The sequence below is a fragment of the Macaca nemestrina genome, chromosome 2, assembly GCF_043159975.1.
Source record: "Macaca nemestrina isolate mMacNem1 chromosome 2, mMacNem.hap1, whole genome shotgun sequence".
NCBI classification, from domain to species: Eukaryota; Metazoa; Chordata; class Mammalia; order Primates; family Cercopithecidae; genus Macaca; species Macaca nemestrina.
The window spans coordinates 155,116,280-155,143,250 of NC_092126.1; the positions used below are offsets into that span (position 1 = coordinate 155,116,280).

Here is a 26,971-nt window from a genome sequence, read left to right on the forward strand (position 1 = left end):
AGCAAGCCCAGTGACCAGTGTTAAATAAAGCCTTAACTAGTCTTCTTCCCAAATCACCACAGAAGAGTCACCAGTACAGAGACATCAAAAGAACACACCATTCACGTCACACAGTGAAATGCACAAATACAGTACTCAACCGTCGGTACCTGAATCAATCCAAATTCACTGAGCCTCTTGTTAAACTGTTTCCTTGTGCAGGCGTACTCAGCAGTCATTTCTGAGGAAGAGCAGAGTTATTAGAAAGAACTGGAACATTTCTGTTGTTCAAACATGATTTCCTATGGCCATCATCCTTATCCTTCCCACAGGCGGGCACTGTGAGAAGCGTGTCTGCTGAGATCAAATACCCCAGAAGCTAGCACCCCCACTTGCCAGCACCCGTGGGTCAGAGGAGAACCGCCCCTCCTCATGGCACCCACACACAGAGTTTGGCATCAGATACAGGCTTGAATCCTGGCCATGGTTCTTACAGCCTGTGCCTTGGGTCAAGTGTGACACCTCCCTGAATACCATCCCACACCTCAGAGTCACTGTGAAGATGCAATCAGGTGGAAGGTGGAGGGCACCTTGCACAGAGCCAGGCACAGAGGCCCCAGACAGAGGTGGTCCAGGCTCACACCCAGCGCAGTGTTCCTAACCAAAGCAGGTGGGGCCGCCTGGCTTGAATATTTGAGCTGGGGCTTCCAGGCGTGTGGTTGTGACAAAGTGCTGAGCTCTAAGGGCCCATGAGTGACATGGCGCCTCCCCCAGGCAGAAGCACTCCCACCCCGCCCATAGCCATGTTCTCCACAGGCTCTCCCAGGTGTGGTACACTCAGCAGGTGAAGAGGGCCGAGCCCCACTGAGAGCCCAGGCAAAGGAGCTCCCCGGAGGCCTTGTGCCTGAGTGAGAAGAGCCCTGAGCCTGGAGCCTGACAGCTTTCGTTCTGGGTCCAGGAGCATGGCCCGCAACAAATCACTTGCCCTCTCTTGAGTCTCTGTCTTCTCATCTCTAAAATGGAGGGAAGCCAAAACAGGCCCAGAGCCTGGCATCAAAGAGGAGCTTCATAAAGCACTTAGGGGTGTGCTGCCCCGGGTACCCCCATTTCCCCACGGATGCTTCCACCACAACCAGAATGGTTACAGGGCTGTTCTAAGTTCACTGGCAAGGAAAAATGGAGGTTTGGGGTATCCTAACAGAAGAGAACAAAAGAAAGATCCAGGGGCCCAGGCACCTGGGTTCCAAACCCGACTCTACTCCCTACCCACCGTGCAGTCACCCAGAAGACACAGACCTTGGGAACCAGAGGCCGTGTATCCTGGAAGCCTGGCTCTTGGTGTGTGCTCACCAAGTAGCTCTGCTCCTACTGGTCGGTGGCAACCTCTCACCCCAGACAGAAAGCCTGTTCCCCAATCCCCACCCCTACCCCAGAGAGAAAGCCTGTCCCCACATCGGCATCACCCATGTGGAGATGAAACAGAGGAATGTGGACGACGACAAACCTCAGGGGCAGGCTGAGGAGACCCTCTGGTCTCCACAAAAGCCTAGGGACCGAGCTTGGGCTGGACCCTCAGTCTAGGTGGCCTAGTTCAGCACCGGCCTGGAATGGGCCAGGGGAATGGCAGAGCCTCCAGGGCTGAAGCTGGGGAAGCGGGGGGTGGGGCACAATGGGCCTTGTCCCTAACTTACCTACCAATCAATCTCTTGAGCATCCCAGCCACGGCGCTGCCCATGCTGAACCGGCCACTGTTGAGGATGTTCATGGCCACCTGCAGGGAGAACAGGGAGAGCCCAGGGGCCCTGAAGGAGGCAGCAGGAGGAGGCCACAACCAGACCAGGCCAGGCAGATCAGCTTGCCTTCCCTCAAGCTGGGAAAAAGCACTGTCCTAATGCCTCAGAACAAGGTGATTCAGTCACTCTTATAGCTCTACCAACGTCCCCACACACAAGACCACTGAACATTATTCCAAAGGAACATGCCAGAGCTGGGCATGGGGGCTCCCACCTGTAGTACCAGCATTTTGGGAGGCCAAGACAAGAGGATCGCTTGAGCCTAGGAGTTCAAGACCAACTTGGGCCAAACAGAAATTCTACTTTTAGATATAAATTAAAATAACTGAAAAAGTATTTCCACATAAAAACTTGACATGAATGTTCATAAGTAGCATTACTGATAGCAGCCAAAGTGGTAACAACCCCAATGTCCATCAGCTGATGAATGGATGAACAAAATGTGCTATCTCCACTCAAGAGAACAGAATTCAGCTATAAAAGGAATGAATTACTCATTCATGCTATGAGAGAGATGAACCTTGAAAACATCATGCTATGTGAGAGAAGCCTGTCACCAAACTGGATCTTGCATATGACTGCTTTTCTATGAAATGTTCCGAAGAGGCAAATCCATAGGGACGTAAAGTAAAAGAGTAGCAGCCAAGGGATTGGGTAAGGGTCATACTGGATGGTACAACATTTCTTTTTGGGGTGAGGAAATGTTCTGGAATTAGACACAGGAGATATTTGAACAACATAGTGAATATACTAAAAACCACTGAAATGTTACGTTTTAAAATGGTGAGTCCTTTGTTGTATGAATCATCTCTTAATAAAAATAGTAAGTCTTAGTCCAAAAAGAAAAGAGTAGGGCAGGGATGCAGACCACGGTTGTGGGACACAGAGCTTGAGATCCACCAGAACCCACAGGTTGCTTTCTCACACCCACTGCAGAAGGGAATCCTAGGCTTCGCTCGAGGCGAATAAGGCCTCAGACATGAAGGAAGATTCCCAATCCTTACCATACACTTCTTCTAGGAGCCAGCCAATTTTCCAGTCTCAATTTGGCCAATTTCCCAACAGATAACCATGCAAAGTCACCTGCCATGCACAGGCTACTCTGCTACGAGCAGGGACAGGGCAAAAGCTGGGGGCCGACAAGCTGCACTCATGACACTACCTGGTACTCACAAGGGGCTGTGGCTGGCAACTCACCTTAAACCCACCTCCGACCTCTCCTAGGATGTTTTCCACAGGTACCTTGGTGTTTTCAAAATGGACTTCACAAGCTGAAACACATGAAATTTAAGATCTCATCTGATAATGCAAACCACTCTGCATTTGACCTGCAAGCAGGCAATTCATCCATCCATCCGTCCGTGCATCCGTCCGTCCGTCCGTCCATCCATCCATCCATCCATCCATCCATCCATCCATCCATCCATCCATCCAATGTTTGGTAGGACAGTATAGAAAGACAAAGTTCCTATCTTTGTGCAGCTCATACTTTGATTAGGGAAACAAAAGCTATAAACAAAACAATGTAACATTGTGATCAGTGCTATGGATGAAATAAATAGGGCATCACGATAAAGAGAAATGGAGGTTGGCAAGGGGGTGGATAATAATATTTTTATTAAGGGCTATGTCAGACTTTTCTAAGGTGACATTTAGCAGAAGTTTAAGAATGAAAACAGTCAGGGATATAAAGAGCCAGAACAAGCAAAGTGAGGAAGAGAACAGCATTTCCTAAAGCCTTAGGGTAGACTGGGACCACTGGTCTCAATTCTTAACTCTAACACAATCACACCCCTGCAATCTAACGGTAGCACTCTCCCACTGTAAGGAGCGATGGACCTCCCTCCCTTTCCCTGCCTGCTAGGGCCATGTGACTTCCTGTGGCCACTAGAATGAGGCCAACATGAACAGAGGACTTAAATGTGCTTTCAGGGTCGGGTATGGTGGCGCATGTCTATAATCCCAGCATTTTGGGAGGCAGAGGCAGGAAGATCATTTGAACCCAGGAGTTCGAGACCAGCCTGGACAACACAGCAAGACCTCATCTCTATTAAAAAAAAAAAAAAAGGGGGCCAGGTACAGTAACTCACATCTGTAATCCTAGCACTTTAGGAGACTGAGGCAGGTAGATTGCCTGAGCTCAGGAGTTCAAGACAAGTCTGGGCAACATGGTGAAACCCCATCTCTACAAAAAATACAAAAATTAGCCGGGTGTGGTGGTGCACGCCTGTAGTCCCAATTACTTGGGAGGCTGAGGCAGGAGAATAACTCAAACCCAGGAGGCAGAGGTTGCAGTGAGCTGAGATGACAGCACTGCATTCCAGTCTGGGTGACAGAGAGAGACTATGTCTCCCACGACAAAAAAAGTGCTTATATGGCTTGGCTTGGCCCCTTAGGTGCTTATGATCTGCTCTAAGAACAAGCCCCCAGATGGACCTGAACCCAACCCACATCCTGAAGCAGGCTGCCAGGCACTGCAGACTGAGACAACTAAAGGCTGAGGACTGTAAGCTGAGCTCTAAGGTGGTAAGGTGGTCTGTCCGTTAGGGCAGCTACAGCAGGGGATGACCAGCAGGTCTTCAAGTGAGCAGCACTCAGCTGTGGGTACAAAGACAAAGCCCATGTGGCATTCTTAGTTTGATCTTTTTAAAATGCTTAACAAAAACTGAAAGTATTTAAATCTCATTTTATCTTGCTATTTGGACAGAGTCAAGGGCCAGTCTCCCCCTTACACACATACACACACACACACACACACACACACACACACACACGCACACACGAGCTACTTACTGTTGGAGCCCCGAATGCCTAATTTATCTTCAGGTTTCCCATTAGTGACTCCACCAAAGTCTCTTTCTACTATGAATGCTGTGATTTTGTCTTTCACTGATCCATCAGAATCAACTACCTCAGTCTTTGCAAACACAGTAAAAATATTGGCCAGTCCTCCATTGGTAATCCAGACCTGAGGACAGAAAGAAGGACTTTGGAGAAAACCAAACCCCTACGTGACCCATCTCAGCTCTGTCTTTGTCGATCAGTCAGACCTCAGGCCAGACATGCAGGGTCCTTGGCTCTGCAGAAGCCAAACAAGCATGAGTGAACACAGGACAGGGCTCAGCCCAGTTTGCCCACACCAAGGATTTTCCCAAGGGACATGGATGGCCAGGGTGGAGGTGGAGGGGGGAAAGAACATCTAAAGTTGTCAAACAGCTCAGGTTCCACCGCCAGACAACTGCATTTCTTCAAGAAAGAAAGGGTTTAATCATTTCTTAAGGTATACATATATCAAAACATCATGTTGCACATCTAAATATACACAACATTTATTTGTTAATTCTAAAAAGAAATGAAAAAAGAGAAGGCAGGAGGGTGGTGAGGAGGAGGAAAGGAAACAAAGGGAGTTAGAGGCAGAAACAGACTCCTTAACAAACCGCAACAGATGGGACTCATGTGGATCTTAATTCAAGCACATAGTTAAACCAAAAAAAGGTATGAGGCAATCAGGGATATTTGAATGCTGATAGATGTAAGAAATTATCAGCTGGGCACAGTCGCTCATGCCTGTAATCCCAGCACTTTGGGAGGTCGAGGTGGGCAGATAGCTGGAGCCCCAGAGTTTGAGACCAACCTGGGCAACATGGTGAAAATCCATCTCTACCAAAAAAAATACAAAAAAAATTAGCTGCATGCCTGTACTCCCAGCTGCTTGGGAGGCTGAGGTAGGAGAATCACCTTAGCCCAGGAAGTTGAGGCTGCAGTAAGCCAAGATTGTGCCACTGCACTCCAGCCTGGGTGACAGAGCAGGACCCCATCTCAAAAGAAAAGAGAAATTATCAATTTTTAAAATGTGATAAGGATATTACAGCTTTGTTTTTATTTAAAAAAACAAACAAAACTCCTGTCTTTTAGAGAGGCATGCTGTGATTGTTACCATGCGATCTGGAGGTAGCAATGCTGCTGGAAGAGGCACAGTGGCCATGAGCAGGTGACTGCCGGAGTTGGGGCCAGCCAGGCACACAGAACATGTCTGAAATTTTGTGTAACAAAAAATTTAAAGATTTTTCAGGTTTACAGGCCGGGCACGGTGGCTCATGCCTGTAAACCCAGCACTTTGGGAGGCCGAGGTGGGCGGATCACTTGAGGTCAGGAGTTCAAGACCTGCCTGGACAACATGGTGAAACTCCATCTCTACTAAAAATACAAAAATTAGCCAAGAATGGGTAAGCCCAGCTACCAAGGAGGCTGAGGCAGGAGAATCACTTGAACCTGGGAGGCAGAGATTTCAGTGAGCTGAGATCACACCACTGCACTCCAGCCTAGGTGACAGAGACTCCGTCTCAAATTTAAAAAACTAAAAAAAATCAAAAACAAACACATAAAAGCAGCTCAAGAAGGCAGTCAGTGCTACAGCAGCAGGTACAATCCCTGGTGTGTGGAGAGTGCTCACTCAGTGGCAGTGAAGGTCGTGATTGAGATCCTGACGTGGCCATGGGGAAGGAGCCCTACCTTGGAGCCATTGAGGATGTAGTGCTTCTTGTCTTCACTTAGCGTGGCTCTGCTCTGGACTGAGGCTGCATCGCTCCCACTGCAGATGCAGAAAGATGTGGTCAAGGGAGAATACTGGGAATATGAATGCTTTTGAGAGCCTGAAAATGGAGGTTCTAGTACTTTTAAGAGGTCAGCGAACTTTTAAAATGAAGGGTCAGATAACATATTCAGCTTTACAAGCTACAGGATGTCTGTCTCACCTCCTCAACTCTGCTGCTATTAATAGAACATGAGGCCGGGCATGGTGGTTCACGCCTGTAATCCCAGCACTTTGGGAGGCTGAGGCAGGTGGTTCACGAAGTCAAGAGATTGAGACCATCCTGGCCAACATGGTAAAACCCCATCTCAACTAAAAATACGAAAATTAGCTGGGTGTGGTGGTGCATGCCTGTAGTCCCAGCTACTCAGGAGGCTGAGGCAGGAGAATCGCTTGAAGCCAGGAGGCGGAGGCTGCAGTGAGCCGAGATCATATCACTGCACTCCAGCCTGGCAACAGAGCGAGACTACATCTCAAAAAAAAAAAAAAAAAACAAAAACAAAAACATGAACACAGCTGAAGACAATTTATAAAACAATGGGCATGTTCCAATAAAACTGGGCTGGGCATGGCGGTTCATGCCTGTAATCCCAGCACTTTGGGAGGCTTAGGTGGGTAGATCACTTGAAGTCAGGAGTTCGAGGCCAACCTGGCCAACATGGTGAAACCTCATCTCTACTAAAAATACAAAAATTAGCTGGGCATGGTGGCACAGGCCTGTAATCCCAGCTACTCGGGAGGCTGAGGGAAGAGAATCACTTGAAGGCGGAGGTTGCAGTGAGATGAGATCGTGCCACTGCACTCCAGCCTGGGTGACACAGCAAGACCCTGTCTCAAAAACAAACAAACAAACAAAACTTATTTATAAAAAACAGGCAGGAGGCTGGATTTAGCCGATCTTTGCTTCAATACATCACGTAAAAAAGCGGCAGTGAAAACAACTTGGGCTTAGGTTTAAACATGGAAATGGGTGCTTGCAATGGGCTCATCTGAGGTCCTGTGAGGATGAGTTGTGGGCACCCCAGGAAGGATGGTTGTTCCCAGGTTCCCACGCACAGTGAAGCAGGAATGGAGGATGGTCCAGGTGATGGACTTATCATTGGAGTCCCGAGTCCTGCTGCAGCCCTGCTCCATCCAGCAGATCACACAGCCTCAATGAACCTCAGCTCCTAATGTGTAAGCAGGGACAGTACCACCCACGCTACATATTCTGAAAGGTGCTTTGAAGCCTGAACGTTATTACTGTATTGTACGTCAAGGTGTGTTATAAACCACAAAAATTTATTTAGTAAGTGCTGTCAAGCATGGTATCTCACTTGCAAGTCTCACTGGGACAGAGAAATAAGGTCAAGGTAAGAGGAATGGCAAGAACCGTTGCTGAGTTGATTCTCTGCAAGATTTTGGAAAGAAGGAAAAGTCAGCTACTCAACAAAACCAACACCCCCTTGCCCCAGTGAGTCTTGGGCAATGTCACAGCTGCTGAGGGATAACATTTTGTGCAGGGACAGACCTGGCTGGCTCCGTGAGGCAGAAGGCTGCAATGTGCTCCCCGGACGCCAGTTTAGGCAAGTATTTGGCCTTCTGCTCCTCAGTGCCGGCCAAGATGATCCCCTAAACAGAACAGACACAGACTAATGTCAGCTGTGGGAAGAAAGGAGAGCATGAGGTGTGTTTGTGAAACATTTCCTTTCTGAGGCAAATATTTACTTCAGGCAAGAGAAGACAGCAAAAACTCAGAGCAAGCGGCCACAGGCAGAGCCCAGGGAGCCAGGCTGCTGAGGAGACTGTCAGGGGCCCATGTGCCAGTGCCGTGAGCCTCGGAGACCCACAGTGCTTTGCAGTCTGTGTCCAAAACTTTCATATCAGTTCCTTCATTTCCCAGACTGGTGGTCTTGGGCAAAGGATATCCCTTTCCAAAGAAACCCTCCTCCATCTTATCATCCACAAACTGGGCCACTCCCACCCACTGGCAGGGTGGTCTGGATGATGAAATGTGAAGACACAGGAGCACTGGAACCAAGCCTATCTTAAAGAAGGTGCTCAATGTCAGGGCTGTCCCACCTGCTGCCCTCCCAGTGCCACATAGACAGGCCCCCTCTTCATCAAACATCTGCATGAATGCATGTGCTCTCTGGGGTGGGGGAGCCGAGCATGGTGTGCATTCAGCTCTCTTTGATGTCAACATTAAGCAGAAATAATCTGAGTAATGAGATTGCCAGTAAGGGCAGTTAGCCCTGGGCCTGCCCTAAGGTGCTCAAGACCAGTGGGGGGAAGGCGGCTTGCATAAAGAGTGGGGGCACGCTTAGGCTGAGGGACGAGGGCTCAGGAGGGGAGACCACTTCCAGCCCAAGGCGAAGACAGCAGCACCCCACCTGGGCCTTGAAGGGTGGATCAAAGGCAATGGGGACAGGAGGCAGATTCAAAAGGAAGGGACATGCAACCCAAGGGCCACTACGCATGTGGGCAGTGTGTGGGGACTGAGCACCACGAGGTGTGGCCAGAGTGAGGGAACTGAAGGGCAGGACTGCACGTCAGATATCAGGCCCGATTCAAAGGGAGCAAGCCTCTGGCCTCTATGCCACCATGTGACTCCAGAAGACCTACAGAGAGCACCACAGAATCCCTAAACACCTGACCTTGAGGCCGATAGCCTGGTGCGCTGCCAGGGTCACAGTAATAGACCCATCCATGCTGATGATCTCCCCTAGTCGTGAGTACATGGTGTTGGAGAGGCCCAGGCCACCTAGGAGACATGGACCAGCGTCAATCACAGCCCAGCCCCAGATTCCTCCCATTAAGCCTTCATTGTTTTTTTTTTTTTTTCCTTCTGATTATAAAGTAATGCCAGATCACCATTTTTTTAAAAAAAAATCACAATACAGGCCGGGCATGGTGGTTCACACCTGTAATCCCAGTACTTTGGGAGGCTGAGGTGGGCAGATCACCTGAGGTCAAGAGTTTGAGACCAGCCTGGCCAACATGGAGAAACCCCATCTCTACTAAAAATATAAAAATTAGCTGAGTGTGGTGGCGCGTGCCTGTGGTCCCAGCTACTCGGGAGGCTGAGGCATGAGAATCACTTGAAGTTGGGAGGCAGAGGTTGCAGTGAGCCAAGATCACACCACTGCACTCTAGCCTGGGCAACAGAGACTCCGTCTCAAAAAAAAAAAATCACAATACAGAAAGGTACAAAGTAAACAAAAATCGAGGGCTGGGCACACTGGCTCATGCCTATAATCCCAGCACTTTTGGGAGGCTGAGGTGGGAGAATTGCTTGGCTCCAAGAATTCAAAACTAGCCTGGGCATTGTAGCAGGACCCCAACTCAACAAAATTTAAAAAAGTCCCAGCTACTTGGGAGGCTTAGGTGGGAGGACTGTTTGAGCCCGAGGAGTTCAAGGCTACAGTGAGCTATGATCGTGCCACTGCACTACAGCCTGGATGACACAGTGAGACCCTGTCTCAAAAGACAAAAAAGAAAAAAAATGCGGCCGGGCACGGTGGCTCAGCCTGTAATCCCAGCACTTTGGGAGGCCGAGACGGGCGGATCACGAGGTCAGGAGATTGAGACCAGCCTGGCTAACACGGTGAAACCCTGTCTCTACTAAAAATACAAAAAACTAGCCGGGCGCGGTGGCTCAAGCCTGTAATCCCAGCACTTTGGGAGGCCGAGGCGGGCGGATCACAAGGTCAGGAGATCGAGACTACAGTGAAACCCCGTCTCTACTAAAAATACAAAAAATTAGCCGGGCGCGGTGGCGGGCGCCTGTAGTCCTAGCTACTCAGGAGGCTGAGGCAGGAGAATGGCGTGAACCCAGGAGGCGGAGCTTGCAGTGAGCCGAGATCGCGCTACTGCACTCCAGCCTGGGCAACAGCGTGAGACTCCGTCTCAAAAAAAAAAAAATACAAAAAACTAGCCGGGCGAGGTGGCGGGCGCCTGTAGTCCCAGCTATTTGGGAGGCTGAGGCAGGAGAATGGCGTAAACCTGGGAGGCAGAGCTTGTAGTGAGCTGAGATCCGGCCACTGCACTCCAGCCTGGGTGACAGAGCGAGACTGTGTCTCAAAAAAAAAAAAAAAGAAAAAAAATGCTCACAATCGTGTGCCTCAGAAAGTGCATTTCTGTGTATATCCTTCTATCCACACTTTTCCTAGGCATACAAGCATATGTAGATACATACTTTAAATATGAAGATATCTACACACACATCAAATCAATTAACACATAGCGAGGATCTTCCATCACAGCTGTAGGTCTTTATAAATGCAACAACTATAGTGTGTCCCACTGCCCAGTATCCAGAGGACTCCAGGACAAGGCTTCTCCACTGTGGCACTGTAACATTTTGGAATGGATTGTTTTCTGTTGTGGGGGTCTGTCCTGCGGATTGTCAGATGCTTAGCAGCATCCTTGGCCTTTATAACTTTATATCCAAAAGGCCTGAGGGTAAACACAAATGGCACATGTGTGTGGTCTATCCCTTTGAACCATTTTCTACCTCGCCTTCCACACACTGCTTGCCTGTCCCTTTAACCTCTGCAGAATTCAGGTGACCAACTCGAGAAAAAGCATAAGGGAGGCAAGTTGTAGTGACTGGCTAACTCTAATAAGGTAGAACCGTCACTTGGGAGCTAAAAACATCACTAGGATGCTCAAAGAATTACAGGGACAGTCCATAGCACAAAGGACGCTGCTCAAAGGTTCCCACTGGTCCAATCTCCCACCTTGATGTGCTTTGCACTCTACAGCCAGCCAGACCACATGCCTCATTCCTCTGTGCTAGGATGAAAAGCACAGGACCCGAGAGCACTTCCTCCCTACAGGTCCTTCAGTCAGTCCACCCCTACTATGTAGCCCATGACAGAAGGTGTCATCTATTCCAGCAACTAGACCTTTTATGGACAAATTCAGAGTGCTTTCTTAAGAGCTAAACTGGTTGGGTGCTTGTTTGCTTGACTTACCATATTCTTCGGGGACTTGCAGCCCAAAAAGGCCCAGGCTCTTCAATTTCTCCAAAGTTTCATCTGGGATTTTCCCTTCCTGGTCAATTTTTCGGGAGTCCACTGCCAAGAGGAAAATCTTGATTAAACAAATATAAGCTATGTTTCTACAAATATAAGTAAACAGGACAGTGGTTTATATATTGATAATATATAATCCCAGAATAAAAATTTTTTCAAAACTAGAAATTCTGTAGTCATGGTCATTTGGCCTGTGTTCAATTTTATGTAATTAGCCCAGGAAAAATTTTATTTTTATATATTTATTTAGAAACAGGGTCTCACTCTGATACCCAGGCTGAAGTGCTGTGGCACAATCATGGCTTATATAACCTCAATCTCCCAGGCTCAAGTGAGCCTCCTGCCTCAGCCTCATAAGAAGCTGGGACTACAGGTACATACCACCACACCCAGCTAATTATTTTTTTTTTTTAGTAGAAACAAGGTCTTGCTATGTTACCCAGGCTCGTTTTGAACTCTTGAACTCAAGCAATCTTCCTACCACAGCTTCACAAAGTGCTGGGATCATAGGTGTGAGCCACCACGCCTGGCCAGAATTAAACTGTTAAAAGCTGTCAGAGCTAGGTGGTGTTCTATTTGTTGATCTGGGTGCTAGTCACAGGAGTGCTTTTGCTGTGTAAAACAGCAGCAAATTATACATTCATGGCATGTAAATTTTTCTATAGGCATGTTAAACTTCATTTTTTCCCTCCTCCTTCTAGACCTCATACTTTTTTTGGCTAGTATATTCTAGGAAATGAGAGAATAAATATGCAACTCTCAGAATTATACTAAAATGTTCAGCTAGATAGCCACCTCATGGCAGTATCTGGGCCAAGATTTACCTCACTGTCAGAGGCCATACTGCTTTCAGCACAATCCACCAGTTCTGAGACAGTTTAGCCTGTTTAACACCAATTCATTTATTCATTCAACATTCACATTCAGCCTGCACTCTCAGCTACTTGGGAGGCTCAGGTGGAAGGATCACTCGACCTGGGAGGTTGAGTAAGCTATGATGGCACCACTGCACTCCAGCCTGAGCGACAGAGTGAGATCTCGTCTCTAAAATAAAAATTCACATTCACTGCAGCAAAACTGAACAATCAATAGCATTAGGCCTATAATTGCACACTTTTGTATGCATCAAGCCAATTAAAGTGTACTTCTGAATTGCTAATTAAACTTCATCAGTATTATAAATTGTGAAAAACACCATAACCTACACTTAAGAATTTTTGCATACATGGGTCACTAAGACAACTACAGATTCCCAAAAGTGCAGGCCAAACCCTTCATTTTTTTATCCTTTAACAACTTTATTGACATATATAATTGGCGAAGAATAACCTGCACATATTTACAATATATAATTTGTTGAGTTCTGGCATATTTGTCAGTGAAAACATCACAATTGAGAAGAAAACATTTCCTTTTCCACCAAAAGTCTCTATGCCCCTTTGAGAACGATCCATCTGTCCACCATCCCCAGGCAACCACAAATCTTTTGTCTATAGATCAGCTTGCATCTTCAAGTTTTATATAAATGAATCCATATGGTACCTATCTGTTTACCCCGGCTTCTTTAACTCAGGTCATGATTTAGAGATTCATCCATGTTTTTTCATGTATAAATACTTCATTACTTTTTGTTGCTCAGTATTCACTGTATGGGTGTACAACTGTTTATCTAAATTCAGTAAGCAGTATAAACACACAGAGCCAGAAGTTCAAAGAACTCCAAGCAAAATAAGTGTGCAAAAAACTACATAAATAAATGTGATAATCAATTTTCCTAAAACCACTGAAAAGCAGCCAGAGATGAAAGAAACACTATGTACAAAGGAACAAAGATAAGAATGGAAGCAGACATCTCTTCTGAAGCAATATGAAGTCAGGAAGAAAGCAGAGCAACACCATTAATTGCCTGAAAGGTAAATCCTGTCAACACAGAAACCTGTTCTGATGAAACAGACTTTTATTTTACTTTTTCTTTCCTTTTTTTTTTTTGAGATGGAGTCTCGCTCTGTCACTCAGGCTGGAGTACAGTGGTGCGATCTCAGCTCACTGCAACCTCTGCCCGCCAGGTTCAAGTGATTCTCCTGCCTCAGCCTCCAGAGTAGCTGGGATTACAGGTGCATGCCACCACATCTGGCTAATTTTTGTATTTTTGGTAGAGACGGGATTTTCCCTGTTGGCCAGACTGGTCTCAAACTCCTGACCTCAGGCGATCCGCCCACCTCGGCTTCCCTAAGTGCTGGCATTACGGGCATGAGCCACTATGCCCAGCTGAAACAGACTTTTCTAGACATACAAAAGGTGAGAATATGCATCCCCTGCAGAGCTACACATCACGAAAAGTGAAAGGAAGTCTTTCCCACAGAAGAGCAACGGTAGCAAAAGTTCAAAGAACTCCAAGCAAAATAAATGTGCAAAAAACTACATAAATAAATGTGATAATCAGTTTTCCTAACACCACTGAAAAGCAGCCAGAGATGAAAGAAACACCACATACAAAGGAACGAAGATAAGAATGGAAGCAGACATCTCTTCTGAAGCAATATGAAGCCAGGAAGAGACTCCACAAGAGACATGAAGAGCCCTGGAATCAGCAACTACATGGGTAACAAGATCCTTTTTTCCTAGTTTTAAAAATTGCTGGCTGGGCACAGTGGCTCAAGTCTATAATCCCAGCACTTTAGGAGGCCGAGGCAGGTGGATCACTAGATCAGGAGTTCAAGACCAGCCTGGCCAATATAGTGAAATCCTGTCTCTACTAAATAAATATAAAAATTAGCCGGGCATGGTGGTGCGCACCTATAGTCCCAGCTACTCGGGAGGCTGAGGCAGGAGAATCACTTGAACCCAGGAGGCAAGGGTTGTGGTGAGCCAAGATCACGCCACTGCACTCCAGCCTGGGTGACAGAGTGAGACTTCGTCTCAAAAAAAAAAAAAAATTGCTCTAAAAGATAAACCAACCATTTAAAAACTTATAGGCCTTTTTGTAGACTTGAAAAGCTGATTATTAAATTGATGCAAGAGAAATGCAAAGGACCTGCAAGAGTCAAACCAACTTTAGACAAGAATAAAGTTGGAGAACTAACATTACTTGGTTCCAAGCCTTAACAGAAAGCTCAGTAAACAAGACAATGTAATACCTGAATAAAGATGGACAAATAGATCAGTGGAAGAGAACAGAAAATTCAGAGATAAACTCATACATAAATGGTCAACTGATTTTTGATAAAGGTGCCAAGTAGATCCAATAGGGAAAAGATAATCTTTCCAACAAATGTTGATGGAACTGGATAGCCATAAGCAAAACAATCCTCCTCAAACTTCACCTCACAACAAACCCCAAATTAACTTTGAATGAATCATAGTTCTAAACCTGAATTAAAACTATAAACTTTTTTTATTTTTGAGATGGAGTCTTGCTCTGTCGCCCAGGCTGGAATGCAGTAGTGTGATCTCAGCTCACTGCAAGCTCCGCCTCCCGGGTTCACACCATTCTCCTACCTCAGCCTCCAGAGTAGCTGGGACTACAGGTGCCCGCCACCATGCCTGGCTAATTTTTTGTATTTTCAGTAGAGACAGGGTTTCATCATGTTAGCCAGGATGGTCTCGATCTCCTGACCTCATGATCCGCTCGCCTTGGCCTCCCAACGAGCTGGGATTACAGGCGTAAGCCACCATGTCCAGTCATAGTTTAGAAACTATGAAGTTTCTAAAAGAAAATACAGGCCAGGCTGGGTGAGGTGGCTCTCACCTGTAATCCAAGCACTTTGGGAGGCCGAGGCAGGCAGATCACCCGAGGTCAGGAGTTTGAGATCAGTCTGGCCAACATGGTGAAGCCCCTTCTTTACTTAAAAATACCAAAAATTAGCCAGGCGTGGTGGCACACACCTGTAATCCCAGCTACTCGGGAGGCTGAGGCAGAAGAATTGCTTGAAGCCGGGAGGTGGTGGTTGCAGTGATTCAAGATGGCGTCTCAAAAAAAAAGAAAATATAGGCCAGGCATGGTGGTTCATACCTGTAATCCTAACACTTTAAGAGGCTGAGGTAGGAAGATCACCTGAGCCCAGGAGTCTGAGACCAGCCTGAATAACATAGTGAGACCCCATCTCTACAAAAAACTTTAAGAATTATTAGCTGGGCATGGTAGTGTGTACCTGTAGTCTCAGCTATGCGGGAGGCTGAGGCAGAGGATGGCTTTGAGCCCAGAAGTTGGAGGGTTGCAGTGAGCTATGATCACACTACTGCACTCCAGCCCAGGTGACAAAGAAAGACCCTGTCTCTTAAAAAAAGAAAAAGAGGAAAAAAGGTATGTTTATGGCAACTTTTTTGGTGATAGCTAAAATCTGGATACATACCCCATGTCAATGAATACTTAAATGGATAAACAAATCTTGGTATATCTATAGAAAGAAATACGACTCAGCATTAAAAAGGAAGTACTACCGATACATGCACCATGGATGAAATTCAAAATTACGCAGAAAGAAGCCAGACAAAATCACACATAATTCCACTGCCACAACAACCAGCACATGCTCCAGGGGCTTGTAGAGTGTGTGGCCTTGGCTTTTTGCCATCTCATTTTTTTAGTTATTCATTTTTATTACAGCTTATGGAAGTGTTGGCCTGGAACAGTTTGGAAATGTTTAAAGTGGTCCTTCACCACAAATACAATGAGAAGCATTTAACTGGATGTTTTTTAATTAAATGGCAACAGGGATGAAACCTAAAGCAAATTATGATGAGTGGAAACCATTTCTCCCTCAAGAAGACTTGCCCTATGTATGCCGCTTCTAATATAAATATCAACCGAATCACCCTTACAGTGGAAATCGGCAATGGTAAAGAAAACCATACGTACCCTCTTCAGTGAAGAATTTTTCCACGGGTCCCAAGAACTGATTGATTTCATTAAGTTCATCTTGGCTAACTTCCGGAAATGGGAAAACTTCTTTCTAAAAATAGTAAATATTTTCTAAAAATTTAATTTTTATTACGCTGCCATCATGGAAACATCAGTTAAAGGGAAGGAAAAACATGTGCTCTACTCCACCCTGGCCAGCGGGACGTGACGTACTGAAGGAACTGGAAAGCAAACCTCACAAGGTTCTCGAGATACAGGAACTATGTGGAGGCTCCACCACCCACATCCATCTCCCTCCCCTGTTCAAATAGGTTCTTCCCAATTTTCATCAGCTTTCCTTCTCAGTACAAGGGATGATAATGGTCCCATGAAACATGCAGCCCAAGACTAACATTTAGAAGCCTGGGGGTCTGGTCCTTGATTTCAGGCTTACTAATTATGTGGCCTTCACCAAATCCCTTCAGGTCTCCAAACTACCTCTTTCTTACCCATAACACGCAGGTAATATTTACTCAAGGCCCTTGTGAGAATTGTGGAAGATAGTGGACGTGGAAGCTCCTTACTGAAATGGACAATTCTACATCAACTATTGTGTGAGCTCAAAGATGTTACGCTGAGAAGAGCATGTCGTGCTTACCAAGTCTCATCGATCCCTATAGCCTCTGTCTCTCCTGCTCATGGACATCTGCTCCCTGTACCAAGCCTCTGTGGACTTTTGGGCTCTGGTACCCCTTCAGTTGCCAGCATGACACAAACTGTGGATGTGGGCTTCAGGTTGCTGGGCAGTGATGTCCTGAGTCATAGCTATAGGTCCAAGGAACACCTGTCCTCATGGCGCCTCTCACCAAGTGTCTCTAGAGAAGTCTTTGGGAGACCTCAACCTTCCCCTCAGACCTTGTACAGCCAATCAGCCAACAGATTTCTCTACTCTATCAATATGCTCCCACTTCTTTCTCCTCTCTGGGCCCAGGACCACAGGCTTATAGGTGAGTCCCTAACTAAAAGTGACAGCCAACTTAAAGGAATCCCTGCCTCTGTCCATTCCAAAACCACCACGAAGGTGGTATCGAAAAAAACAAGCTGAGAGGCCGGGCGCGGTGGCTCACGCCTGTAATCCCAGCACTTTGGGAGGCCAAGGTAGGTGGATCACGAGGTCAGGAATTCGAGACTAGCCTCACCAACATGGTGAAACTCCATTTCTACTAAAAATACAAAAATTACCCAGGCGTGGTGGCGTACGCCTGAAATCCCAGCTACTCAGGAGGCTGAGGCAGAAGAATCGTTTGAACCCGGGAGGTGGAGGTTGCAGTAAGCTGAGATTGCACCATTGCACTCCAGCCTGGGTGACACAGCAAGACTCTGTCTCAAAATAAAAAAAAAAAAAAAAAAGAAAAATTAAAAAACAAGCTTGGCTGGGCACAGTGGCTATTGCCTGTAATCCTAGTCCTTTGGAAAGCTGAGGCAGGGGGACTGCTTAAAGCCCAGGAGTTCAAAACCAGCCTGGGCAAGGCTACACACACCTATAGTCCCAGCTACTCAGGAGGCTGAGGTGGGAGGATCCCCTGAGCCTGGGGAGGCTGAGGCTGCAGTGAGCTGTGATTACACCACTGCACTCCAGCTTGCGTGACAGAGTAAGACTCTGTCTCAAGAAAAAAAAAAAAGAAAAAAAACAAGTTGATGGCCCCATCACTCTGCAGCCTTTTAGATCAAAGCTCAGTCTCCTTCAAAGCTCAGTCTCCTTCAAAGCTCAGTCTCCTTCACTGAACACAGAGGCTCACTGACACTTGGGTCTTGTGCATGGGCTGTATTAGAGATCATTCTGGTACCAGTGGGCAGGCCAGATAAGACAGCCTGGCAACTAGTTGGCCTTCAGGTACAACCACAGAAAACCTGTCACATAGGAGAGACTGCAGGGGCACGGGAGAAAGATTCTGATGTTATCAAATCAGGTCAGTGCCTTAGGGGAGGAGAGTTCAATTGCAATAAAACAGTTGATAAATTATCTTAAAAAGTGGAACCTGTTATTCAAAGAAATCTAGTGCAGAAACCAAATATGTAAAACAGACAGAAGTCAAGCAGTTCTGAGACCGCTGATATGGAAAACAGTCACCTAAATCCCACCCACTCAACTTCCCACCCATCCCTGCAGCAGTTCCAGGGGCACTCCATGAATAGCTCGGGTCTGGCTGAGGGCAGGGTGACAACCACTGGCCTACATAATCTGAAAGATCTTTTCCAGTTCTGAGATTCTAAGCATCATGTCCCATGTTTCTGCTCTAATCCCAGTAAGGCTGTGAGAGATGACATTGGCCTGATCCGAAGTAGTAGCAGAAGGGTCTAAAAGTGGTCAGACACTGAAGAACCTCAAAGTAGAGAAAACCAGATCTTCTGTGGAATTAGACGTGAACTAGGAGAATAAGAGTACAAGGTGACGCCAGGTGTTCTGTCTGAACAGGTGGAACAACAGAGCCACCATTATCTATGATAAAAGAAGGCTGGTGGAAGGACCAGGATTGGGTGGGAACCAGGAACTCAGTTTTGGATCTATTAATCTCAAACGCCTGTTAAACCTCTTAGCAGAGCTTTTGAGTACAAAGGTAGATTTAAAAAAGGACCTTGGATGGGTGTGGCAGGGCGTGCCTAGTCCCAGCTACTGGGGATGCTGAGGTGGGAGGATCTCTTGAGCCTAGGAGTTCAAGGTTGCAGTGAGCTATGATGGTACCACTGCACTCCAGCCCGGGTGACAGAGGAAGGCCCCAACTCTGAAAAAGCAAAAGGAATCTGGACCTCAGGGAGAAATCTGAACTGGAAAAAGAAATTTGAGGCATCAGGATATCGATGATATTTAAAGCCAGGACACTAAATAAGGTCACCCAGGAGATGGTTGTAGATGAAAAGACATCCACAGACCCAGCCTTAGTAAATTCCAACTTGGCTAGTTGGAAACACTGGTCATTGTTTAGCAGTAAAGGAGCTAAAAAAGAACTAGCAATTGACACAGAGAAGTATCAGTCAGTGAAGTATTTAGAACATTCAGAGAACGATGAGAATAGTGATTCAGAAACTAGAGAAGAAAGTGTGTCAACAGGGTAGAAGAACGAACAGCGTCAGATGCCAATGATGGGCCAAGTAGGATGAGGTCTGAGAACAGATCACACGATTTGACAACAGAGAGGTCACTACTGACTTCCATGGCCATTAGGGACAAACGTCTGAATGGTAAGGTCTCAAGATCCAGTAGAGAGAACAGTTAATGATTCCGAGAAAGGAAAGAATTACCCTTGAGTAGGTGAGAAGGCCTGGGGTCTAATGAGAGCTTGGTTTTGCCAGAAGCAGACAGTTCAGTCATAGTAACAGAATGTAGATAATATGGGCACATGCAGGGGGAGGGGGTAACTATGCCTGTGAAGTTCTCATCTGATTGCATGGATTTTCTCAGTGGAATGGGAAGCAAAGCTGACAGCTGAGAGTAAGGGCAGGTCAGGTGGTGCCAAAGGTTTATGATGGAAACAGATCTGAAGGATTTGTGTTCTTTCTTCACCATGCTGCTGGAAAGCAGGAGGTCCCAGGATAGAGCACCACACTGCCCCAGGTCCTGGGTAAAAGGGTTTCCCATATGTCAAAGACATAGCTCTGCACCTTCTAGCCGGGCAAACTGCTTTTAGTCTGAGTCTTAGCTTCTGCATCAATAAGGTTGCTTGCTATAAAGGGATCAGCCTGACAACCTCAGAGGAATGTTCCAAAGAGAAGCCAGGGAATAACTTCCGTGATAGAGGATCAGCCAACATTCAGCCAAGCTCAAAGCAGGGCACCTCGAGGAAATAGCAAGTATACTGTTGCTTTCCTTAGAAGATAAAATAAAACACAAAGGAAAAAGCAAGAAATGTGTTTATTCCTATTTTGTAGATGAAGGCACTGAGGCACAGGGAGGTGAAACCATCAGCTCCAAGGTCACAAGACTAGTAAGTGTTGAAGCCAGTTCTCTCTTCTGCTGCACAGTACTCTACAGTTTAAGACGACTCTCCATGCACCATTTATCTCACTGGGGCTCTACAACACCTCTGTGAAGGAGACACAACACTATTTCCATTTTAAGGCTGAAAGAACTGAGTCTCGGCCGGGAGTGGTGGCTCACGCCTGTAATCCTAGTACTTTGGAAAGCCGAGGCGGGTGGACCACCTGAGATCAGGAGTTCGAGACCAGCTTGGCCAACATGGTGAAACTCCATCTCTGCTAAAAAATAAAAAATAAAAAATAAAAAATAAAAAACGGGCATGGTGGCGGGCGCCTGTAATCCCAGCTACTCCGGAGGCTGAGGCAGGAGAATCGCTTGAACCCAGGAGGCGGAGGTTGTAGTGAGCACTCCAGCCTGGGCGACAAGAGCGAGACTCTGTCTCAAAAAAAAGAACTGAGTTTCAAAGTCAAGGAGCCAAGACCAAACCCAAGTCTTCCAACTCTAAGAGGACAATGAGTGTTTTATAACCAAACTGTTACTACTGGCAGGGTTGTGCGACGCCCGGGAAGCATCTTGGAGCCAGATTTCTGAGGAACCTCAATGGCTGGGAGAGGCGCTACGGCTCAACTGGGGAAGGAAGCCCCAGGGCGCTGGAAGGTGACTGAGGAGGGACACGGTCTAAACTGTTTAGGAATAAGAGAGGAAGCCCCGCACATTTCCAGACCAGACCAGCTGAGATGAAGGCTGCTTTGTAAATTACCTAGCCTAGAGTTTTCCAAATTCTGACAAAATTTACACTTCCAAGGGTCCCCAGTCTAGGAAATGTCCCACCCTTTCTCTGGGAAGGTTTTCCTGGAACTCAGGAATCCAGAGTGTTAACACGCCTCGCCCGCAGGGTGTGTCTCTCTGGCAGGTTTGGGGAATCCGACAAAGCTGAACACCAATCTTGCAGCTGAGGATGAAAAGCGGGAGCCAGACAGCAAGGATTCGCCCAGGGCTCGCGTTACCTTCTTGATTTTGCCCAGGAAAAGCTCTTTGGCGAAAGCTCGTATAGGCGGGCTGGTGCGCAGTAGCCGCCGGTTCGCGGTAGAGACCACCAGACCCCGGCAGGCACGAGCCGCAGCCGTGGTACGCAAGAAAAGCCTGCACCAGCTCATGCCGCCGGCTGTTCCCCGGCCTCAGGCTCCACTTCTTACTTGGCGCAGCAGGGACACACACATGGTCCGCAACGTCGGATGACGTTACTGGCCCGCGACGCTGTGCAGTACTCACTGCGCTTGCGCGGTCTACCGCAACAGGGGATGGAGAGGCCAGAAGGGCTTGACGGCTGCCACCTTCCGCGGCCAAGGCCGTAGTCATGTGCACCTGGCTGGTCCGCGCTGACTGATGACGTCACGTGCCCACGCTTCCCTCCGGTCCCACTGTGCTTGCGCGGCCAGAGTTGCTGGGCGGAGAAAATTGGAGGGTCGGGGCCGCGGGCAGGTTGGCGGGTATGAGCTCCGGCCGTCGTGACGGCTGTGAGGGACCTGTTTTTCACATACCAGCAGTTGTTTCCATAAATGCTAGCCATGGGAAATCTCCCTGTGTATAGAAACCTAAAGGCCGGCCCAGCTGCTTCCCCTTGCCTCTTTTGTCACTTGCGGCCGCGAGGCTGTGGTAAAACTTGAGGAAAGCAAAAGAATGGGGGAAATGCGCGGTATTGGGGTCTCTGCAGGGGCACGGTAAGGATAAGGTTCCATTTTTAACTGGATGGTGAATTCCTGAGATACTGTTTTGTACCTAGTTGACAAATATTTTCTGGAAGAGGAAAAGAAAATGGGTGTTCAGTCACAGAGCGGTCTGGATAAAACTGAGTCACGGCCGGGCGCGGTGGCTCACGCCTGTAATCCCGGCACTTTGGGAGGCCGAGGCGGGCGGATCACAGGGTCAGGAGATCGAGACCACGGTGAAACCCCGTCTCTACTAAAAATACAAAAAACTAGCCGGGCGCGGTGGCGGGCTCCTGTAGTCCCAGTTACTCGGGAGACTGAGGCAGGAGAATGGCGTGAACCCGGGAGGCGGAGCTTGCAGTGAGCCGAGATCGCGCCACTGCACTCCAGCCTTGGGGACAGAGCGAGACTCCGTCTCAAAAAAAAAAAAAAAAAAAAAAAACTGAGTCACCTCTGTCTTGGGAAACACTGAAAAGGCAGGTGGAGGAAGAGAAACTACAGAGGGAGCTGAGAAGAGATGGGAACTATTGGATGGGATGGGACAGGCCAGGGTGTAGCCGCCCAAGGCGTTCACTTGCCCGCTGACTAGATAGCTGATTTATCAAGACAGGGGAATGGCAATAAGAAAGAGTAATTCACGCAGAGCCAGCTGTGCTGGAGAGGGAGTTTTAATAGCCAAATCAGTCTCCCCAAAAACACGAATCGGAATTTTTAAGGATAATTTGGCGAGTAGGAACTCGAAGTGGAGGGTGCTGATTGGTCGGGTTGGCGATGGAATGATAGGGGGTCGAAGTGAGTTTTTCTTGCTGTCTTCTATTCCTGGGTGGGATTGCAGAACTCGTTGAGCCAGATTACCAGTCTAGGTGGTGGTAGGTTTTGCAACAGTGATGTTATTCCCAGGAACAATTTGGGGGACGTTCAGACTCTTGCAAACAAAGGCTGCTTGGCCTCTAAACTGTAATTTCTAATCTTACAGCTAATTTGTTACTCCTCCAAAGGCCGACTGGTCCCAGGCAAGAAGAAGTTTTTTTGTTTGTTTGTTTGTTTGTTTTCTGGGAAAGGGCTATTTTGTCTTGAAGTTAAACTATAAACCCATTCCTTCCCAAGGTTAGTTCAGCCTACGCCCAGGAATGAACAAGGACAGCTTGGAGGTTAGAAGCAAGATGGAGTTGGTTAGGTCAGATCTCTTTCACTGTCTCAAGTTATAATTTTGCAGTGGCGGTTTCAAGGCCAGGCCATAGGAGCCCATGTAGGAGGCAGGGCATGCCGGGCACCTCACAGCCCAGCGGTGCACATGGGCCCCATACAGATCTTCAGCCTGCTCCTCTAGGAAGAATGCCGCTCTGCTTTTTCACCCAGACCGGTCATCTGGCTCAAGCAGTTTTGCAATCCCACCTAGGAACAGAAGACAGCAAGAAAAACTCACTTCGACCCCCTGTCATTCCATCTCCAACCCCACCAGTCAGCACTCCCCACTTCCCAAGCTCCTACTCGCCAAATTATCCTTAAAAACTCCGATCCCTGTTTTTGGGGAGACTTGCTTGTTCCCTGACTGTAGCATCGACCACAGTGTTGGGAAATGCCTCCAGCTTCCATTGTGTGAACTCCTTGAGAACAAAATGAAATCCCTTTATCCCTTTCATCTCAGCGAGCTAAGCTCAGCACCAAAAAAGATTCAATTGCTAACACAACATCAAGAAAAAAGAGCTCAAAACTCTACAAGGCGTAGAGTCTAAACTGCAAAATATGTGCAGGCATCTTTTCAGATTATTTTACTTTGTCTAAGGTCTCTCAGCTGGTTTATTCATCGGTGGTTGATATTTACTTGCTTGGCATTCAGCTTCACAAGAAGGTATTTGGAAACAACTGCCTTTGTAAATTATCCCCATAGGTAAAACAAAGAAAAATATACATATATTGCAAAAACTTTCAATTTTGAGCTGCTGTATGTTTTTGCCAAACAAATGTAGTCAAATCAGTCAAGTAGTCTGTTAATGTGTCAAATCTTCTTTAGTGTACACAGGTCTCCCTAAATCAACCAAACGAGAAATCCAGTGGCACATATTTTACAAAATAAAAATAGAAAAATGTTAAGGCATAATTTTTAATTGCTCCAGTAGAGTATAGCAGAAGAGTTTTCCTGTTTTACTACTATACCAGTTTCTAAATTCAGTTTCCTCATCTGTAAATATGAGTATGATACCCTTTATCTGACAGGACTTTTAAGAGGTTTAAGTAAAATAATCCACATGAAAGCACTTAGCACAGCAAATGATAAAAATGAAAATAGTTACACTTTGATCCTTCCATCCTATATTTAAGTATTAACCTCTGAGAAATATGTGGTTTTAAACAGTTTCCCCTGTTCAGTATACTAAAAGAAAAGCTTCAGCTGAATTAAATTTAAAGGAGCTTAATTGGCTGGGTCGGGTGCAGTGGCTCATACCTGTAATCCCAGCACTTTGGGAGGATGAGGTGGGCAGATCATTTGAGGTCAGGAATTCGAGACCAGCCTGGCCAACATTGTGAAACTCTGTCTTTACCAAAAACACAAAAATTGCCGGGCATGGTGGTGAGTGCCTCTAATCCCAGCCACTCGGGAGGCTGAGGCATGAGAATCACTTGAACCCGGGAGGTGGAGGTTGCAGTGAGACGAGATTGCACCACTGCCCTCCATCCTGGGTGACAGAGCAAGACTGTGTCTCAAAAAAAAAAAGAAAAGTTTAATTGAGCAATCAATGATTCAAGTCAGGCAGCTTTCTGAGCCAGAGCAAGCTCAGAGACTCCAGCGCAGCCATGTAATGGAAGATTTCTGGACAGCAAAGGAAAGTGAGGTACAGAAACATCTGGATTGGTTACAGCTCTGCCATGCCTTATTTGAACATGGTTCGAACAGTTGGCTACATTTGATTGGCAAAAACTGTGATTGGCACAAGTGTAGGCTAGTCTGTTTATGCCTCCACTTGTCATAGTTCACAATGTGCAGAAAACCTATAAACTCAACTTAAAATATATAAGGAAGCAGCTTTAGGCTAAACTTGATTTAACAAGTGTTTAAAATATCCTCACAGTAGTTCTGAATGTCTCCTCACATCAGTACAACTGATTCACAACATAGGAGAAAGTGAACATTCTTTAGCCATAATATTAGCGTTAGCATAGCAGAATGCTTGACTCTGGGTATGAGGAACATTGAGTAGAAACTATTGCTTGATCCCTTACTATTAAAGCTGAGGCTGAGATTGGACTGATTATTTTATAAGCCAAAGACCACCAAAGATTGCCAGCAAACCACCAAGAGGTAGGAGAAAGGCTGTCCTGCAGATGCTGCTGCAAAGACCTGCCCCTTCCGCCTTGCACCTCCATCCTCCAGGGCCTAGAGGCCTCTGCCTGCAGCTGGGGGAAGAAGAGACTGCGAAGAACGATCCTGTCTTTTAAAAACTGACAGAGGCCGGGCGCGGTGGCTCAAGCCTGTAATCCCAGCACTTTGGGAGGCCGAGGCGGGTGGATCACGAGGTCAGGAGATCGAGACTATCCTGGCTAACACGGTGAAACCCCGTCTCTACTAAAAATACAAAAAACTAGCCGGGCGTGGTGGCGGGCGCCTGTAGTCTCAGCTACTCGGGAGGCTGAGGCGGGAGAATGGCATGAACCCGGGAGGCGGAGCTTGCAGTGAGCTGAGATCACGCCACTGCACTCCAGCCTGGGAGACACAGCGAGACTCCGTCTCAAAAAAAAAAAAAAAAAAAAAAAACTGACAAATCACGGATTCCTTCCACTCACATTCCCTTGGGAAGAACTTAATTTGGGGGCAGGGGCTAGGAAAGGGAACACCTGGGCAGAAACATGGTTTTGACAAGTGTTCTTGTCAGGACAATTTGGGAAAGCCCAGATGAGTGATTACTGAGTGACTCTCAACTCCAGTGTTTTGACACCGAAATATGCAAGGCTTCCTCTCTGATTCTTAAACAGCTCAGGCCATGCCGCTCCCATGTCACACTCTAGTGGCCTGTGGGCTTCCTTGCCAGCTGAGCCCTAGCGCTACCCCCTGCCTTTGAGATTCTGCAGAAATCTAGCTGCAGGGTGACTTCCACAGGTTGCACAACCCAGCCAATAGTAACAGCTAGGTTATTAAACACACCATCCTCTTAGAGGTGAAAGGCTTGGCCTTAGGTTCAATTCTTTCAGCTTTAAAATGGAGCAAGTGATGTGTCTCACTCGAAGATGTTGTAGAGCCCAGTGAGTTATGTAGTGCATGGAGATTGGGAGGTACTGTGCAGCAGAGGAGATGGACAGTGCAGGCTCAAGAAGATCTTGTGACCTTGAGCGAGTCACTTTTCCTCCTGGTTCCTCAGTGTGCTCATCTACAAAATAAGAGTAAACACAGTAGCATTTCCCCCTTCCTAGGGGTGCCTTGTTTTCAGCTTGGCTGAATGTTGGCTGATCCTCTATCACGGAAGTTATTCCCTGGCTTCTCTTTGGAACATTCCTCTGAGGTTGCCAGGCTGATACCTTTATAGCAAGCAACTTTACAGATGCAGAAGCTAAGACTCAGACTAAAAGCAGCTTGCCCTGCTAGGAAATGCAGAGCTATGTCTTTGACATATGGGAAACCCTTTTACCCAGGACCTGGGGCAGTGTGGTGCTCTATCCTGGGACCTCCTGCCTCCCAGCAGCATGGTGAAGAAGGAACACAAATCCTTCAGATCGGTTTCCATCTTTTAAACCTCTGGCATCACCTGTCTTGCCCTGCCCTTACTCTCAGCTGTCAGCTTTACTTTCCATTCCACTGGGAAAATCCATGCAGTCAGATGGGAACTTCACAGGCACAGTTACCCACTCCCCCTGCATATATGCCCATGTTACCTACATTGTGTTACTGTGAACTGTCTGCTTCTGGCAAAATCAACCTCTCATTAGACCCCAGTCCTTCTCACTTACTCAAGGGTAATTTCCTTTATCTGCATCGTTAACTGTCCTCTCTACTGGATCTTGAGCCATTACCCTTCAGGTGTTTGTCTCTAATGGCCATGGAAGTCAGTAGTGACCTCTCTGTTGTCAAATC

The 26,971-nt window shown here is 47.0% G+C and overlaps 1 protein-coding gene across 2 annotated transcripts in view; it reads right to left on the bottom strand.

Moving 5' to 3' along the window:
• The window catches only part of LOC105477783 (acyl-CoA dehydrogenase family member 9), a 30,401-nt gene extending 8,865 nt beyond the window's left edge, over positions 1-21,536 (bottom strand). Inside the window, exons 1-10 of one of the 2 annotated variants that reach the window (XM_011734567.2) lie at positions 21,205-21,462; positions 16,240-16,333; positions 11,322-11,423; positions 9,000-9,106; positions 7,874-7,974; positions 6,285-6,363; positions 4,566-4,740; positions 2,970-3,043; positions 1,675-1,750; positions 150-220 (exon numbers count right to left, since the gene is read on the bottom strand). In XM_011734567.2, the coding sequence (XP_011732869.1) occupies positions 150-220; positions 1,675-1,750; positions 2,970-3,043; positions 4,566-4,740; positions 6,285-6,363; positions 7,874-7,974; positions 9,000-9,106; positions 11,322-11,423; positions 16,240-16,333; positions 21,205-21,354 (1,029 nt within the window). In that variant the 5' untranslated portion in view covers positions 21,355-21,462. Of the gene's footprint in view, positions 1-149; positions 221-1,674; positions 1,751-2,969; positions 3,044-4,565; positions 4,741-6,284; positions 6,364-7,873; positions 7,975-8,999; positions 9,107-11,321; positions 11,424-16,239; positions 16,334-21,204 lie in introns of both variants that reach the window. The other variant, XM_011734565.2, reaches the window with a different exon arrangement.
• Positions 21,537-26,971: the final 5,435 nt, after the last annotated feature.